General features: G+C 45.1%; 1 protein-coding gene across 12 annotated transcripts in view; it reads left to right on the plus strand.

The window, feature by feature from the left end:
- Ptprt (protein tyrosine phosphatase receptor type T) overlaps positions 1-18,925 on the plus strand; it is a 1,106,759-nt gene that overhangs the window by 1,073,282 nt on the left and 14,552 nt on the right. For all 12 annotated transcript variants that reach the window (XM_085697063.2, XM_085697062.2, XM_085697064.2 and 9 more), the window contains 3 exons: positions 1,513-1,662; positions 3,503-3,676; positions 7,438-7,569. In XM_085697063.2, coding sequence (XP_085553189.2) covers positions 1,513-1,662; positions 3,503-3,676; positions 7,438-7,569 — 456 coding nt within the window. The remainder of the gene's footprint in view (positions 1-1,512; positions 1,663-3,502; positions 3,677-7,437; positions 7,570-18,925) is intronic.

Here is an 18,925-nt window from a genome sequence, read left to right on the forward strand (position 1 = left end):
CACCAACAAAGTACACTTCTTTAACGCTTATTTATTTTATTTTATGTGCCTGAGCGTTTTACCTACATGTATGTAAGTGCACCACATGAGTGCCTGATGCTCACAGAGGTCCAAAGACCCTGTTGGAACTCCTAGAGCTGGAATGACCACAGTTATGAGCCACCATTTAGGTGCTAGGAACCAAACCCTGATCCTCATTAAGAGCAGCAAGTCCTCTTTACTACTGAGCCATCTCTCCAGCCCAAAGTTCCTGAGAACTTTGACTTGAGCTAGGGGCTATGGATTGCTAGAGAGACATATACAACCCTTAACCTCGAGGAAAGGCAGATGCCCAGGTTCCTTTCTGTCTAGCTGGAGAGCCCAGTGTCTGAGGATAGTGTAAGTAAGACTGTCTGAACTGTTGTTACCTACAGTGAGCCAAGAAATGTGCATTATTGTGTCTAGGATCCTTCCCCTACTCTTCACATCCCATGGTGTGTCTCCTACTCACATCACCATTCTATCCACAGGAAGGACACCAAGAAATTATATACTAAGTCTTCATATGGATAAAGACCAAGTGGTCTGTCCTGAACCACTCTCTCTTGTTAATCAGGTTTTCTGTCTATCCCACTTCTGAATGCCTTGGGTTGTTGTTCCTGCATTGAGTTCACCTTTTGGTTCTAGTAAAAACTGTGGGTGTCCTAGCAGATCTAGAAGCCGCGGGAGCTGTACTCGTATCAGCCCTGATATCCATGGCTTTAGGTACAGCAGTCCCTGCAATGCTCATTGAAAGCTTCATCACACTGGACTCTGATGCAGGCTCTGAGACAGTTCACAGGCTAATTCCCAGGCCTATAACACTAGAGCCAAGATGACTGCACTGTCTGTGCTTAAGGCCATGCCTGTAGAGGGCAGTTAGAGTAGGCAGAGTCAGACACATGACCCTCACTGTCGGGCATGGAGACATACTTAAATATTAAATGTATCAAGGGAAGTTCAAATAAAGCACTTTATTTAAAAGGGTCAAATTTTTTTGTTGAAAGATGATGCCCAACAAACATTTATAAAGACCCACAATTAACAATAAACTTACGTTCAGTAGATTTAAAGGCATTCTGGTAGTTGAGTGTGAAGTGGGATGGGAAGGAAGTGAGAGAATACTGAATACACTCCAGGAAGTAGGAAGAAAGTCCTCCACAAAGAAACTCAGGGTTTCTGCAGCAAGCAGCTTCTGGATGAAAGCTGCGAACATGAGCAGAACCTCCAGGGCGTCTGCAGTGACAGGCGCTTGAGTTTCTCATTCTTATCAGTGGCTCGGCTGTTCCATCTTAGACAAGGGCAAAATGCTCCATAGCTCAATCACCGTGAAACACGGTGACTTAGACCTTTGGGTTACAGGATATAAAACTAAGCATTCTGCAGAATAAATCATGTCCTTTTCTCATTGCTACAAGATTCATTCGATGTGGACAAAATGCTCAAACAACGGTTCTCACCTGGAGCGCTCTTCCCCTCCTGTTGACCTTGCAGGAGCAGTATGTGTTCGTGCATGACGCCATCCTGGAAGCATGCCTCTGCGGCAACACCGCCATCCCTGTGTGTGAGTTCCGCTCTCTCTACTACAACATCAGCAGGCTGGACCCCCAGACTAACTCCAGTCAGATCAAAGATGAGTTTCAGGTATGGGCAAAGCCGAGGTCCAGGGACTTAGCTGCTCTGGGTTGTCCTAACCAAGTTTCATTGTCTGGGTGACTTATATGGCAGGCATTTGCTTGTCATGCTTCTGGAAGCAGGGAAGCCCAAAAGCAAACAGCCAGCAAATATAGTATCTGGGGAGAGCTCAGACACCAATGTAGTTTGTGAGTGACTGCGTCCTTAGAGTTTCATATGGTGGAAAGTGGAGGAGCAAATACTTGTGTGTCTTTCCATAGGGACACTGATCCCATTCATGAAGACTCCACACTGATGATGCAATTACTTCCTACAGCCCTCACCCGCTCCTCATCTGCCCCGTTGGGAGCTGGTATAGTAGCATCTGTGTGGAGGGAATGTATGCATTCAATCTATAGCAATGACCCAAGCAACTTAATTCACATTGTGGGCCTTTCTTGATGAGATTGATGTGTGTGTGTGCTTTCAAGCCTAAAGTGCCCGGCAGCTGTGGAGAGCTTTTCACACCATCAGATTGCATAGTCATTAGCAACTATTAGCCAATCACTCAATGATGGCTGACACTTGTTTTTGTGCTGTGATTATGCTATTGAACTGAGGTCTTGGTTAATTCTTGTTGATGTTGTGGAATGGACAGAAGTTTACGCACTGATGTTGGTGTGAATTTCAAGCTTCTTTGACTCTGGAGAGACTGTACCCACCCCCCGCCCCAGTGTTCTCTCCACGAATTCTTTAAACCCATCATCTGGCCTTGGGTGCTTGTTGGAAATGAAGATTCTTGGGTCCCACCCAAACCTACTGAATTAGAACATGCGATTTAACAGGATCTCAGGGGCATTTATTTATATGCAAGTTAAGCTTTTAACCATCTTACAGCACGGCTCAGATGTGGCAGATTCACACATTGGAATCAGGATGGTCCAAACTGAAGCTCTCATCTTAGAGGCCCAGATATAAATGACTGAGTAGAAAACTAAAGACCTGAACATGGATCACCAATAAATGCTAGAATTCAGACCTTTATCCACGGCCAAAAACTGAGCAATGGAGCTGTAAGAACTGGGCGGGAAGAAACAAGCAAATCCCAGGCTCAAAGTTTTCCAGTCAAACTAATATTTTAGGAATCATTTAAACAAATAATTTTTGTTGTCTTAGAGACAGCTTGCCAAGTGACAGAGAGATGAAAGGCACAGAACCCTGATCATTGCACACAGGACCTTCTATTGGCTGGAACAGCCATGGTCCCTAACAGGGTGAGAACTTGCTTTACAGAGCACAAGCCTTATAATTTTGTAGACCTACTAATTTGCCCCACAAGGTCCCTTACCTACCCTGAGGAGAGCATCCTAGCTTCTATCCATCCTCCTACAACTGAGACACTTCCATCGCTGAGAAAAGTGCTGAAAAAAATCACTTCCTTCTTGCCATGGCACTTCAAGTGGTGTTTAACGTTCATTAGAGATTCTCTACGCCATTCCCTGCCATATGCCCTTCTGGCTGGCCCTCCTTTAATACTGCGCTAGCTGAGCTGAACAACAGTTCAAATGGTTGGCAGGTATTGTCAGCCCATGTCTTAGCCCGTGTATGGGCATGCTGCCCCAGCAGCCTTGGCATCTTGAAGGTGTCACAAGCTCCTGGAAAAGTCTCTTAGCACAAAAGTCCTGTAGCTGCATGCAGGATAAAAGAGACGATCACGGTCATGGGAGAAGCGTGAGTGCAGGGGAAACAATGGCAGAGTCACGCTTGGAGGGTAAAGACCGGCGAGTTAAGCTAAATTGGACTATCCGTCTCCTTTGCTCGGACACAGCCTTCTGTGTATTACTCCTCTACTCCCTTTTATGCCCCACAGACACTCAACATTGTGACACCCCGAGTGCGGCCTGAGGATTGCAGCATCGGACTCCTACCCCGGAACCATGATAAGAATCGGAGCATGGATGTCCTGCCTCTGGACCGCTGCCTGCCCTTCCTCATCTCAGTGGATGGAGAGTCCAGCAATTACATCAATGCAGCACTGATGGATGTAAGCTGAGCCCTGGCAGGAAGGCCCTGGCTGCCACTTCAGAAAAGGCTTTTCCCCAAGGTGGAGATGCCTGAATCCCAGAGCCCTGACCATGCCGGCCACCTTGTTTCTAACTGCTGGCCTTTGAGACCATTTCCCCCAATTCCCTCCCCAAGCCTCATGTGGAAACCCAAGTTCATTGTGTGCTTTTAGCTCTTTGACTTAAAGAAGGTGGAAAGAATAGATCAAACACTGAAGAAAAAAATAAATCCCAAGCTCAAGTCGATAGTTCTATCGTGCAAGATGCTATGTCCCACAGAAATGACTCAGCCGGAAGTTCAGGTCTGGCCACAGTCCCAGAGTTTGAGACCTCAGGAGATAAGATGTGGTGTATCATCTTGGGGTCCCTGCTGGAATTTAGTTCCTCAGATAATTCCTTTGTGAGGCAAAGAGGAAGCTAGCACACAGTAGACGATCAGTAAATGGCTAGCAGGCAGTGATTGGATGTATTAAAAGGATCGAGAAACAGGCCATGGCCCTTAAAGCATCAACCTCTGCTTCCTCAACAGCATGTCCTGCCCAGCGTTCCCATTCCTCTGCCTCACACGCCTCCCCCTTGGGTCTTGGGGCATCTTTTAGCTGTTATCATTGCACCTTCAAGATACACAGATGCTTGCAGTGCCATGGCTCACAGACAGTGTAGTCTCATCCATGCTCCTTTCAGCAGGTGAGGCTCAGTCAGACTGAGGAGTACTTGCTCAGGGTATCCTAGGGAGCTAGAGTGAGACTTAGAGTTCCTAGCTCCCACCCTAGAAAAGAGGGTAATATAAGGTCAATACCCAGCTAAGGTGTCAAAAAGCCTTCCCTGGCTTTGACTCCCAGATGCTTATATTTTCCATGGAAGCCTGGCTGAGTGCAGAAGCAGGGAGCCTTTGTCTGGATCGTGTTCAGTAGCTGGAATTGCTAAAAGAGGAAGAAAGACTTCTGATATTAGCTTAGGGTCACCTTCTAAGATCTCTCTATTGCTCTTTCTGTCTGTCTGTCTCTCTCTCTCTCTTCCTGTTTCTCTCTCTCTCTCTCTTTCTCTCTCTCTCTCATTCGCTGTGTGTGTATGTGTGCTCTCTCTCTCTCGTGTGTGTGTGTGTGTGTGTGTGTGTGTGTGTCAGAGATAAACCCACACTTCCATGCTCCTCCTGCCCCCATCGCCCCAGCATCCTCTCTCACTGCTTTTTTCATCCAAACAAGGATCAAGGAAGCTCCAGGACTCTACTCCATAGGTGAGATGCTGCCTGGAGTCAAACACCTTCTGCCAAGCTCTGGTTCTGATTGTATTCTCCTTGTCCACGGGGCATTTCTCTTGTGAGCCATCACTGAGGCCTTTGCTTTTCTTATATTAAAAAAAAAGATTCCTTATCTGTATTCCAGCCCAGTCTGTGCATTATCTGGTAACCATAGCAGCTTTGCCTCTAGCAGAAAAATATGAAGTCCTCTGGGTTAATTTTTAATGTTTCCCCTGGGAACGGATGATGTTATCCATGAAATGGATTGCTGGCTGATCCCTGAAACCCGGCAGGAGCACAGATCTCGAACATATTTTCAGATAAGACTTTGTCAGGCGTGCTGGCCTAATAGAGCATTTATCACAGAGACAGGGAAAGCAAAGAAAACTAACATTCGCTGCATGTCTGGCACCATGTTGGGCTCTGGACTTGCATTGTCTTGTTCTGCCCTGGAGTATTACTCTCCCTATTTTTTTGAAGATCTACTAAGGGTCAAAGGATCGCCATCATTTCTTCAAAGTCAACTGGCTTTGAAATGATGGCACCAAGGACCAGAACTGTGTGCCTACTGTCTTGAAAGTCTAATTTTATTTTATATTTTATGCATCTAATTGTAATTTTATTTTATATTCTAATTTTATTTTATGTCTTATGTGTATGAATGTTTTGCCTGAAAATATATATCATGAGTGTGCCTGAACTGGTACCTGCAGAGATCAGAAAGAGGTTGTGTGTGCCTGGTGCCTGCAACTCCCTGGAACTTGAGCTATAGACAATTGTGAGCCTCCATAGGATGCTGGGAATTGAACTCAGGTCCTCTGGTAGAGCAATCAGTGCTCTTAACTGCAGAGTCATCTCATTAGCCTCGGCCTGGATTAGTTTTGAAAGTTTGGAAATGGCAGAAAGGCCATGCTAACATGGTCTTTCAGCTTTGAGAGGTGTAAAGGGTCTGTCCCCTGGTACCCTTTGTTAGATCATCTACTGGATAATAGAAGGCCCCAGGAAACAGGAGTCCCTAATGTGGACATGACACACATGTCTGCAAAGCCTCGCCATTCTATTTCTGAGGTCTCTGTCCCTCTTCTCTCCCCGATTTCCTTCTGACTTGTGTCTCTAGTTAAGCAGCTCTGACTCCCACTCGGAGAAGCTACCCAGAAAACGTGCTGAAGCAGCGTCTGGTTCACTGGTCTCACCTGCTATTGATGAAGTAGAAACATCCCCCACAATCTTTCCAAATACTTCCTCCCGAGGTAGAATGGCACGTGGGGCCCAAGTGAAGCTTCCAGGCTTACACAAGGCATTTTCCCCCTAGGCCTCAAGGTCTCTATCTGTAACACAGGGAAAATTAAGATCTTTCCAATGCTGGGGTTGTGATTGTGTCTATTGTGTTCCAACCACAATGCTAGCGCTGAGTAGGAAAACCTAAGTCAAGAGTATCTCTACCCTGCAGTGAACTTGCTTACTGCTTTTTTAAGGTTTATTATTATTATTATTGCTGTGTGTGTGTGTGTGTGTGTGTATGTGTGTGTGTGTGTGTGTGCAAGTGCCTATGCACACATATGTGAGTATGGTGCTTGTAGAGCCAAGAGGCATCAGATCCCCTGGAATTGGAGTTACACGTATTTGTGAGCTGTATGATGTGTGTTCAGATCTCTGGAATAGCAGCAGGTGCTCTTAACCATTGAGCCATCCCTCCAGCCTTAGTTGCCAAGATTTTTCTCTTGGTTTTTTTGCTTGTTTTTTTTTCTTTGCTTGCAAATGTCGTCCGTTGTACAACAGCCATCTCTTTGGCTTTGAGCTGCATTTTCTGGGAAAAGAGTCTAAGCTTTGAAATCATCTAATGATTTGCCAATGCTTAGTACCTGATATTAAAAATATGAATGGCTAAAAAAAGGATGAGTAGAGCTGGATGAATGAACAGATGGGTGAATCATAATTTACAAGGGGCAAAACTGAGTTTGAGCCTCAGGTCCACATGACTCTAATACCTGACTGCCTTCTACCACTTTGTTGGCTAAAGGGGACAATGCCACCTCTGTCCAGACTAGCTCAGCTCTCAATTAAGGGCAGAAGTGATCCTTGTAATCTGTGCCCCCTCTGGGGTCATTGGTCCCCTCTTCAGAATCATAAGCACCTAGAACTTATGGGTTCCCTGTTCTCCCAAGGGGTGAATTGGTCAGCAGTACTGAAAACCTACATCTAGGTTGTTTCCTTTCAGAGTGTGATGATGATTTGCTGAGCTGCAAGACATAAATAATTTATTTGGATAATCCCCATCCAAGTGACACTTTCCTAATGAAATGTCTTAGTTTGGAGGAGAATGTGTTCATTATGAGAAGGTCCCCTTTGCCGCCAGGGTACCGAGAGATAACAGAGCAGGCAGGTGCTATGTGAAATCTATTTGGCAGGCTCAGGGCCTCTGGCAGCCATCCCGGCCTCATCATGATCAGAATATCATTGACAGGTATGTATTTGACTAAGCCTGTGTCATTCCTTTGTCAGAGTCACAAGCAACCTGCCGCCTTTGTGGTCACCCAGCACCCTCTCCCCAACACTGTGGCAGACTTCTGGAGACTGGTGTTCGATTATAATTGTTCCTCTGTGGTGATGCTGAATGAGATGGACACTGCTCAGGTAGGAGGGGGCATGGGACTGCTGTTGGTGGGTCCCAGTGGATCATGAGTCATGACTGATATGCTGTAGGCTGGCAAGGAGACTCTACGATACCCCAATGATGGGCACTGTCAGACTGTGAATGCCAGGCACACCCATCCTGCTGGGAAGGAGTCTCCCACTGAATCCTTCACCGAAGATGTCCATAAATTAGTCCCCTTGGCTATGGACTTTGTCTAACTACACCAAGGACAGGACCTTGTTGTCCCTGCCTCAGACACTGGTTATAGCCTTACTCTAAATCATGAAGAGCTCAGAAAACCAAGATCCCACACAACCCAAAGACTCGTCACCATTTGGCCTCTGCTGGCAGAACCTGGAGTCTGAACCTAGGAAGCTTTGGTCACTGACCACCGAGCTAAGCCTTGACTTCATGCCTTAGCCTCTCTGGGTCTTTGTGTACCTACACTTCCCACACCTAAGACATAGGACACTATCTTAGGACAGTCTCTGGAGACCACCATTATATGGCAAAACAGCTCTCTTCTAGGGTAGGTGGAATGAAGGTGGCCTTTCAGAGTTTTGCAATGTGTCTTTTCAGTGTCTTGAAGGAAGCCCAAAGTCATTCAATGCACTCTTGTGTGAGTGCTGGCCTTGTACAGGCCTTGGGTGGGAAATTTTTTTTTTCCAAACAGGGCTGAGCTATAGTCCCAGAGACAGTGGAGCGAGTTATTCTAGGCTTGTGTGGCTATGCTGTAATAGAGGTCAGCAATGAAGTGCCATGTTGACCTAGAGCAAGAAGCAATTAATTCTACCCAGAGGTGGGGGAAGAATTCAAAAGGAAGGTGACTTGGACCTTGAAGCAGGCAGGGAAGATCTGGTCATATGGGGATGGATGGCTGGGTAAAGGCATTCTACACAGACAGAACGATGGAGGCAAAGGCGAGGCAGAGGGACATATAGAGGCTTGTTTGTAGTCAACTCCGGTCCCAGTGCTCTAGGGCTGTATCCAGAGGGAGAGAGTGAAGTAAGGCTGGAAAAGACAGCAGGGCTCAGTCAGTAGGGAAGCTCCTTGTGCCGGGCTCAGGAGCCTGGGCCTTGGACTTTTAAAGCAATGATAGAATGGGATTGTTGGTTATAAGTGACAAGATCCTTTCTACCGATACAATTTTTGTGCAAGCCCAATGAATAAAGGAGGAATACTCAAAATCTGGGCATATTAAAGCAGGAGATGAAGGCAGAGCGCACCACCCAGACTGGTCTTTCATCTGGCCTGATAGTCTGTCACCTGGATCTCTTTGCAGTATCCAGGGGCTCCAAGATAATTAGGAAAGCATTGCTATACACTGGGGGTTGTCCTAAGGTTTTCAACTTGTGTTAGAAAATGGAGTCCAGGATCAGAGCACACAGACATGGGAATCAGAGACTGGAGAGAAAATGTGGCTTATATTCATAAATGCAAGAGGAGGTCTGAGCAGAGAAAGTAGCCAGATCAAAGCAGAACTTGGACTAGATGTGAAATCATTTCCAGTGTGATGTCCACACACTTCAGGGAGCAGTTGCATGTGAATGCAGATGAGAAGAGGTTATGGGTGGTGGCATGTAGCTTGTTTAGGAGACAGATAGCCAGGAAACACATGGACAAAATGGAAAGGCAGGAAGATGGGAGGGGTGAGTATGGACAAGAGCAGAGTAGAAGGGGAGGAACATGAGTGTGTGTTGGAATGTGTCCACGAGAGATATCCAGAAGAGGTTCCCTTCATTCACACATTCCATATTCGGTGAGCATCTGCTACTGCTATATTCTGGAAGCTATTCTAGGTTCTTGGAATGCATCAGTGAACAACACCGATAAGGTGAGGCAAGAATGTTCCTGTCTCCTGTGCACTTTCTATTTTAAAGGGGGGAGACCAACCATAAACAGCAAGTGCTCTATAATGCATTTGATCATATATTGGGACATGAGGAGAAGGAAGCACAGAGAATATTTTAAAATTGGGTTGAGGCACGAGACACAGATGTACTAGAGTAGTCAAGGAAGGTCTTGGAAATATGTGAACACAGAGCTGAAGGAGGCTCGAGAGAGCAAGCTGCGTGCTCCTCCCGGGGAACAGTGTCTCTGGCAAAGGGAACTGTGTACCCAGGCAGTAGGGCAGGAAAACAAGTGGTGTGCTCAGGAACAGCATAGTACTCTGAGGCCAGAGAGATAGGTAGAGCTGCAGGCAATGGTATCAGAAGAGTAAGAGGGTTACATGCCACGGGCAACCTTAGTGATCATAGGGAGACCTTGGAACTTCATTCTGCACAGGAAAGGAAGACACAGACAGATTTGCCAGAAGAGCGACACCTCTTGACTTTCAAAAGTGCAGGGAATACCAATAAGAATAGTCAGGTGCAGGCGATGGTGATGTGAGCAGGGTGTTAGCATGGTGTAGACTCTGCATGTATCCCAAAGGGAGGAAGACAAACTATGCTGCTTGGTTGAAGAGGGGAGGCAAAGGAGGACACTAAAGTTTAGGCTGTGCAGAATAGAGGATTGAGAACAGAGATAACAGTAGGGAAAAGTAAATTTCTCCTAAGAGAGAGTTCTAGAAATTTCTCTATCAAGTTCTAGAATCAGAAATTATCGCCACCTGCTCTTCTGCTTGGACAAGTAAGGCAACAACCTACCTTTATGAAGTATGAGTGAGCTTGGTCCTACAAAAGCCCCCCGTGCACTCGTTAAAGTTGTGACTCAATGGCAGAGCACTTGACCAGCATCCATGACCCTCTAGGTTCGATCCCCAGTAGATGGATGAAAGCGCGCATACTTGCTCTTCTCTTTATCCAACACCCATTTTGCAAAATTGGAGCTTGGGAACAGAATGGCGATTGTGAAGAACCTTACTTTGGGACATAGAATGTCAAGGTCGCCGACTGTAGTTCCCCCTTTTCAAGAATAGATCCTTGGTGAATGATAGATCTTTCGGGCCCAGATGTTGGCGCAGCAAAGCCAGTTTGAGTCTCTGAATGTAAAAACATCAGACTCAGAAGCACCCCCAAGGTTGGCTGCCATACACAGCTGGCAAACATCCCCTGAAATCGGTAGATGAATAGAGCACTTATTGATATAAATATCATCACCACAGCAGCTGGGAGCCTTACAAAAATAAGCAGCGTTATGGCGTGAGCATCAGAAAAGCCGCCTTCAGCACCTGGAAGGGAGGTTCTTTGAAGTGGTGTGAACATTTGCCTGCTAGCATGCTCCTGCCAAGGCAGCCCAGCATGTGGGCCAGGCCAGCAAGGTGGACAGGATTGCTTAGGTCCTAAGTATCTCTCAGTTGCTCCTAGGAAAACTAACAGCACAACCTGTGGTTTGACTGTGCACTCCTGTTGGAGGGTGGTCAAATTACAGGTAGGATGCAAGAAGGTAAGGACAAGGAGAGTATGTGAGCTCTTGGGAGCCTTGATTTCCTTGTACTGCTGTGGAATTGGTCTACCTTTGCACTGAATCCTATGCTTCTTCTTTGAATCGGTCATCTGCAGCCACAGTATTGTTTTCCAAGTAGATACTGATCAGAGAACTGGGATCCATGAGAGTGATTGATAAAGATTCTCAAACCTCTGCCTTTAACCCTAGACCTTTTGCTAACTCTTTAAGACTCTGGGAGCTGGGAAGTAACTTGCCGGATAAAGTTCTTGCTCTAGAACCTAGACACAACAGCAGACCAAAGAGGCACCCAGTGCTGCTCATCCCCCTGAGGCACATGTTGTGGCAGGAGATGAATCTCTTTCAGGCTGTCTTCAACCAAAAGTAAAACCCCTCTAAGGTGAAATCGGTAAGAAACTTGACTGGCAGAAGGACCCAGGGCAGAACGGTGGTGGAGATGGTATTCCAGGGAAAAAGGAAGAGGTGGCATATCACATTGCCCTCAAGATCTGTGACAGCAGGGAGAATTACAGTATAAAGGACCACTTTCATCAGCCTGGAATCAGATTTGGGGATAGCCAAACTGATGGCTATCCCCACATTAATAAATACTGGTGTTTACAGTTCCCTTGAATATTAGCTTGCTTCAGAATATGGGCAACTTCTCCTTATTTTGCCTGTTGCTAATACCAGGGAACTAAGTGTTAGTTCCCTAGTATTTATCTTGTTCAAATTTGAGAGAATTTTGTATTCCAATCGCCTTTCAACATTTCCCAAGGTTTCCCTCTCCACATGTCATAGTTGGTTACCTTTCTTCTGTTGCTCCATGGGCTTTCCTGTCTCAGCGAGCTTCTATTCTGTAGAGCACGTGCATTCTAGATGACAGAATAACCCTCATTTTGCTTTCAAAGACTTTGGCTATAGTTCAGTGAATTTCCCTGCTAACTTTGTAGACACTACTTTGGAAACCATTGTTTCCTTCTTGTATATCTGAAAGCCAAGGCCCAAGCAGGGAAGCAATGTTAACAAGGTCATGTGACCCATCATGAACTTTTTGCCTATGACCTCCTGCCAGGGATAATGGAGATGTTTATACCAGTTAGAGATATATTTCTAGGTCCTGGTTCCTGACCATCACCCAGAAGGCAGGAACATTTCCTCACAGTAAAACAGGAGCTTACAGCTTATACAGAAGTTTAGTTGCCCATTTTTGAGGCCTTACTGTGAAAAGACTGAGATCCAGTGATGCAAAAAAAAACAGGTAAAAGGTGGGAATTGGGTGGATCTGAGGATAGGTGGATATATGTGATACGTTTCCATGCAGGTGAAAGCTTCTGGAAGGGAGGGAGGCAAACGCCCCCTTCTAGGGAGAGAGCAAGGTGACATTTGAGAGATGTGTTTGTTGTCCACAAAACAAATACTCAAAATTGATTTATCCATTTTACCAGTGCTTGAGAAAGCACAGCCTAACGTGCCAAGTAAATGCACAGAATGTCCCTTCTGTTCTTCAGCCTGCTTAGGTCTGCCTTTTAAAGGCACTGTGCCTCTAGCCTTCCAGAATAGTGGGGGTAACACTGGAATAGGAAGTCGGGGTCATTCAGGTTTTACCTGATGTTCACATGCTGTGTTACTCTGAGTCAGTTTTCATAATCCAAATGTCAGCCAAGTTCCCGAATCTCTTCCTTTCTCCCCAGTCTGTGAGGAAAACCAAGTATCCACCCGACATTTTTATGAAATTCCAAGGAATTCCAAGTCTCATACTTATTGGGGACTGTGGACCTGCATACCCTAAATTTCCTGTAAACAGCTTGTTTTTTCCTATGCTTGCAGCTGCTCTGAGCAAAACAACTTGTTTTCCTGTTGTTGCAGCTGCTCTGAGCACAAGACCCTGGTAGCAGGGGAGTGATTTCTGGTTGTTTGCAGCTGAAGGATCCCAAGAGCGAGGGCGTGGTCATTGGTCAGGGAAGGCACTATGCAAGCTGCCCTATAACACAATAAAGGGGGCATTCTTGGGGAATTCAAGGATGACCTAACCATCCCGTAGTGTAGGTGGTACATTACAGGCATTGTACCGTAGTACACGCAGAGCACAGAACAGGCATAGTGTTTACACATACTCACTCCAAATTCTAGTTTTGCATGGATGGGAACAAGGTAGGGCTCATATCCCTGCAATTTCATGCTCTAAGATTGAAGATCATACATTATCTTTCTTAAATCCCATCTTGTCCATTGCTTACAGCAGCACATCTTTCTCCAAACTTGTCAACTAAATCAATTCCCTCCTCCATCCACCTCTTCTCCTACTCCCACTTTCTCAATCCTACTCTTCTATTTGATAGGATTAAAATAACCTGAGAGGGATGCATAGGCCTGACAGTGGGGATTATCTAAACTACATATGTTGATAGGGCAACCACTGTGGGCGGCATCATTCCCTGGTTGGAATCCTAGGCAGTATAAGAGGGAAAACAGAGTTGCAGTGTCTTGGCTTCATTGCTGACTGTTTCCTCGTGTGGATAAAGAATGACCATTTATTCCAAGTTCCTGACATGTTGATTTCCCGGCCATACTGAACTGTGCTCTTAAACTGTGACTCCGAAAAAGGCCCTTTCTCCCTTAAGTTGCTTTGGTCAGAATATTTCATTGCAAAACAGAAAAGTAATTAAGATATACCCATCCCTCAAATGTGTTCCTTTTTCAACTCTATCTATCTATCTATCTATCTATCTATCTATCTATCTATCTACCTACCTACCTATCTATCTACCTACCTACCTACCTACCTATCTATCTATCTATCTATCTACCTATCTACCTATCTCCTTAATACTTCTCTTTAAAACCTTCCCAGACTCTGCCTCACACACATATCATGCACCTGTAGGAAATGCCCTAAACTCTATCTTTCCTACCCAGGAGAAAGTTCACCATTATTCACCTATTGCCATAGGAGTAAGTTTCCATCTGCCATGTAGAAATTACATTCTCACATGCAGGGCTGTGGGAGATGAGGTGTGTAAATGTCCTTCGATCACAGTCCTAAGATGTTTCTTTCTCTGACCCTTGTACCTTTCACACCTGCTCCCATAGTCTCTTGTCCATAACTGGCCACAGTGTCAAAGCTGTTTACATAATCTTACAGAATCTATTTAAAGGAATATTGTAATCATGGCCCAGAATTCTAACACCAACTCAGGTGACTCTGTTATATTTCTCCACTTAAATTCTGCATAATTCACTGTTAGGTGGCCCAGGGTTGATCCTTTCTCCACTCCCAACCCAGAGGATCACGGGACCATGCTATCTAGCGTCATTCATTTCTGATATTACCTGCCTTTTCCTACTTATCAAAGATTTTTTATTTAACAAAAGGTATAGCTAAGATGCCCTGAAATATACTTTTAAAACTTTTTTTCCAAAAATAGGCCCATCTGCTTCCTTTCATTCAACTCACCAGGGCCTGTTTACTATTCCAGTGACTAGACTAACAAGCATTCAGATTCCATCAACAAGAAAAAGATGTTTAACGCAGGAGGCTGCCTCTGCACTTGTCGCATTCCACGCCTGAACTTGCGCCCTCCCCCCTCCCAAAGGACATCTTTCCCTGGCCTGAACGGCCATGGAGCTCAGGTGGAAAAGTGTAGAGCAGCTGTTTCCGCACTGTCTACAAAGGCTGATTGACTTTTGCTCGGTTTAACTCATTTTGACAAGAGACAACAGAAGCTCCTCTGCTCCCCAGGAAGAAGTGTGAGCATTTCTAAATCATCAGTGGCAATGAGGCTGGCTTCTCTCCTGGGCACAATCATGGGCCCTCCCTCGTGAGGCCCTCCCTTCTGGCAGCTCTACCCTTCCTAGGCTGATAGGGAAAGGAGAGGAGGCAGGGAAGAACAGCTGGTCCAAACTACAGACTTCTAATCAACATATCTGGGAGAATATAGGTGTGTGGACACGTACATGTGCATAGAGAGGTCAGAGGTTAATGCTGAATGCCTTTCTCTACATTTCTCCACCTCGTTGGGTTTGTTTGTTTGTTTGTTTGTTTGTTTGTTTGTTTTGAGATGGACTCTCAGTAAACCTAAGGCTCACCAGTTTAGCAAGACTAACTATCAAGCTTCAGGAATCCTCCTGTATCTACTTCCCTGGTACAAAGATTACATCACCATAGAGCTTTTCTGCAACTGCTAGGGATTCGAACTCAGATCCTCATACTTACATGGCAAGCTCCTCATTAGCTAAGCCCATCTTCACAAACCTTTTTTAAGGTAGGCATTTGTAGTAGGAGGATACTTGTTTGTTTCCCAACTGCCCAGCAGCTCAGACCCCAAATAACCATACAGAAACTGTATTAATTAAATCACTGCTTGGCCCATTATATCTAGCTTCTTATTGGCTAACTTTTACATTTTAATTTAATCCATTTTTATCTGAGTATTGTCACTTGGCTGTGGCTTACTGGGTAAAGTTCCATCTGGTGCCTGTCTCTGGCGGGGCTACATGGCTTCTCCTCGCTCTGCCTTCCTTCTTCCAGCATTCAGTTTAGTATTCCCTGCTTAGCTCTATTCTTTTGCCCTATCACGGGCCAAGACAGTTTCTTTATTAACCAATGGTGTTCACAGCGTACAGAGGGGAATTCCACATCAGACATTGTCAACAACATACCGAGGGGAATTCCACATCAGACATTGTCAATATTTTCATCTAAACTACAAAATATCCAGGTCATATTGGGTGTAAGTGTAGCTTCAAGATCAATTCCATCTTCAAGATTTCAGGTTTCAGAGGACCAAGCAGGATTCTTGGAGTCTATGTACTTTTAGGATCTTAAACTATCAGAACCCCATAAAAGTTATAAGCAGCACGGGCACATGCACATGCATGTCTTGGTCTGGTTCTTCTGCCCACACACGTGCTCTGTTCCACCCCCATGTCACTTACAAGCAAACTTCAGTTCCCCTTGTGTTTCCACAAGAAATCCATAAACCCAGAGCTTGGTACACGCTATGAGAAACGGAATAATTCGGAGGCCTGAGGGGGGGGCCACATGACATATTACATCATCTTCTACCTTTCCCTGCTTCTTCCTCTTTGACTTTCCAGGTCCCTCTCAAGAAAACCCCACAAGTCTCACTATTGTCCTCTGAACTCCACAGGCAGGTGACGTGTTTGTACACACACACACATACACACACACCACACACACACTCAACATATGCACACATACTACTAATAATAAACAAAAACTAAAAGAAATAGGTGCGTCAGATGAACCCCCACTGCATTCATTTCCCTACAAAGAGAAAAGCCTCTTTAATTTTCTAAGTCGCTCTCAATAAAACCCTATACGCAAAGTGATTACTTCCCCTGTCCATAATGACGCCTGTCTCTACAGCTCCCCAAGCTGACTCTTCTGGAATTTTTGCAATAAAGACAAGCTTTTGGATATTAATCCCAAAGATTAATTTTCAAAAACACTAAAACTAAAAGAAAAATAAAAAAGCTTTTCCTTTATTCATCCCATCTTAAGTTATGTTGCCTAATGTTGCCTTCTCTCTGGACACATCTCTGTGCAAAGAGACATTAAAATGCACACATCCCTTATAATCAACTGGATGAATTAAGAGTCCTGGACAAGTTACCAAGAGAAAAAGTATTAAAAATAAAACCCTAGCTTTTATTTTTATTTTTTGTTTGGTTTTGTTTTTCGAGACAGGGTTTCTCTGTAGCTTTTTAGAGCCTGTCCTGGAACTAGCTATTGTAGACCAGGCTGGCCTTGAACTCACAGAGATCCGCCTGCCTCTGCCTCCTAAGTGCTGAGATTAAAGGCATGTGCCACCATTGCCCGGCTCCCAGTTTTTAATTTTTATCTCTGCTAATGTAAATGTAGATTATAGGTAATGAACCTAGGAAGGGACCACAGGGAGAGGGGCTCTGAAGCAGACTGAGAAGTAATGGAATCCCTGTGGTGTGAAGAAAGGGGGCTGAGGGGATGGGAAGACACAAGAGGGAACAGGGAGGTGGGGAGAAGAGTGGAGAAAGAGGAGGCTTAACAAAAACAAGTTATGTCTGAAAATACTGCAAGGAAACCTGTTGCTTCACTTGTTGTTCTTGTTACATTAACATACAAAGTAACGGGTTTCTAGCGTTTTCACACGAACTTAGTTTTCCTTGATGCCCCTGGGCTTCTCCAGCCCCCAAACTTCCCGTCTCCTTCCCCCGTTTGTACCTTTCTGTCCCAGTATTCTCCTTTGTCACCTGTGTTGTGTTACCCTCCTCACTCTGCCTCCTTAAAGCCCCTTTCTCTTCTTCTGGACGCTTTCCAGTCTCCTGACCTCTTACTGCACTGGCCCACATGACCACACACTTGCGGAACTTGGTGTGAGCTGCACATGAGGGAATGTAGTATTTGTCTTTCTTCTTTCGCCGCTTTAAAAAATAAAACAAAAAAACAAAAAAAAAAAAAAACATAGCCTTGAGAAGGAAAAGGAGAATGAAAAATACATTTTTAAATAGTAAAACCAAAGAAGAAAGGAAGAAAAGAAAGTAATGGAAAGGAAATAAAAACAAAACCACGGAAATGGGACCCGGTGAGATAGCTCAGTGGAGAACTGGCTGGCGACACTGCATGACAACCTAAATTCAACCTCCAGAACCCGCAGTGGACACAGCGCAAGAGTGGAACGGTGAAACGGACCCCTGAAAGTTGTCTTCTGAACTCCAAAGGCAAGCAGCATGTGCACACACACACACACACACACACACACACACACACACACACTAAACATATACATGTATAGTAATAGTAATAAGTAAAAATTAAAAGAAAGAAATAGAAGATACTTCAATTGGAAACTCCAATGCGTTTATTTCCCTCCTTTTTCTGTGCTTCATACTCAAGCCAAAATGGAAGCTTCCACTCCATTGGAACCAGGCATTCGGACACAAAGATAGTCTCAAGACAATCAGAGAAAAGACTGTGCTGATGAAAATCGTGTTCAAGTCCAAAAGAGTCGCTGCGAATAGAGTGCTTGACGTCCCTACATTTCTGTCTCCTGTTTCCTGTTTCTAGATTATAGAAAGCATGCTGGGCTGTGAGGAGACCCTGATGATCTCTGGCAGCCCAAACGCACATCTGCCCACACATCGCCCAGCCGATGTCACCCACTGCTGCTGCTGCGGTCTCACAAATTAGGGAACCGAAGTGAAAAGATGGCAGCGATTTAGGATTAGAAGGACCCTGCAACCTTCTCCAGCCCTCTGGGCATTATGGGAGAGTGACCTGGAAAATCAAATGCGGAGAAGTATCCTAAAATATAGGACTCTTGTTTGAGGCATAGTAGAACCTATTAGCTTGAGAAATTGGTCTGGAAATCTTATTAAAAGAGACAAATCATTCCACATTCTCCTCAGGCTAAAAATATTGGGGGTAATAGGCTCTCCCAAGTGCCTCAAATCCATGCTCCTCATGTCAGGATCACAGCCGAATTCTGGCAAGGCTAAATTCAATGCAGACAATAAAGGCAATTATTTTTTTTAAATGGGAAGTTCTGATTAATTCCAGTTTCTCTGGCCAACCACAGACTTATCGGTACCAGTCCCTCATTACTGTGAAGGTTGCAAGGCAGAAGAGCCAGTGGCAAAGAGAAATGAAGTTCAAATTGCGGATTTGTCATTACTGCACAACTCCGCAGCAGCAGGCTGTCCAGCTGCAGAGGCCCCTGCGACCATCTCTCCTCCCCCACCCCTACACTCACATCTCCTCTCTCCATATACTGGATTAACCCCCAGTGGAGAGGCTGGGCAAGCGGAGGACCAATGCCTTATGCAACGTCACCTTGCATGCCTTTGCTACTCGAGAGGGGCAGTAAGAAGGAACATTCTTCATGTCTAAGTGCAGAATGACTCCCAGCTTATAACAGGACATTCAGCTTGAGAATTTTGACTTTACAATGTTGTGTAAATGATATA

The sequence above is a fragment of the Myodes glareolus genome, chromosome 10, assembly GCF_982192425.1.
Source record: "Myodes glareolus chromosome 10, mMyoGla1.1, whole genome shotgun sequence".
Lineage (NCBI taxonomy): Eukaryota > Metazoa > Chordata > Mammalia > Rodentia > Cricetidae > Myodes > Myodes glareolus.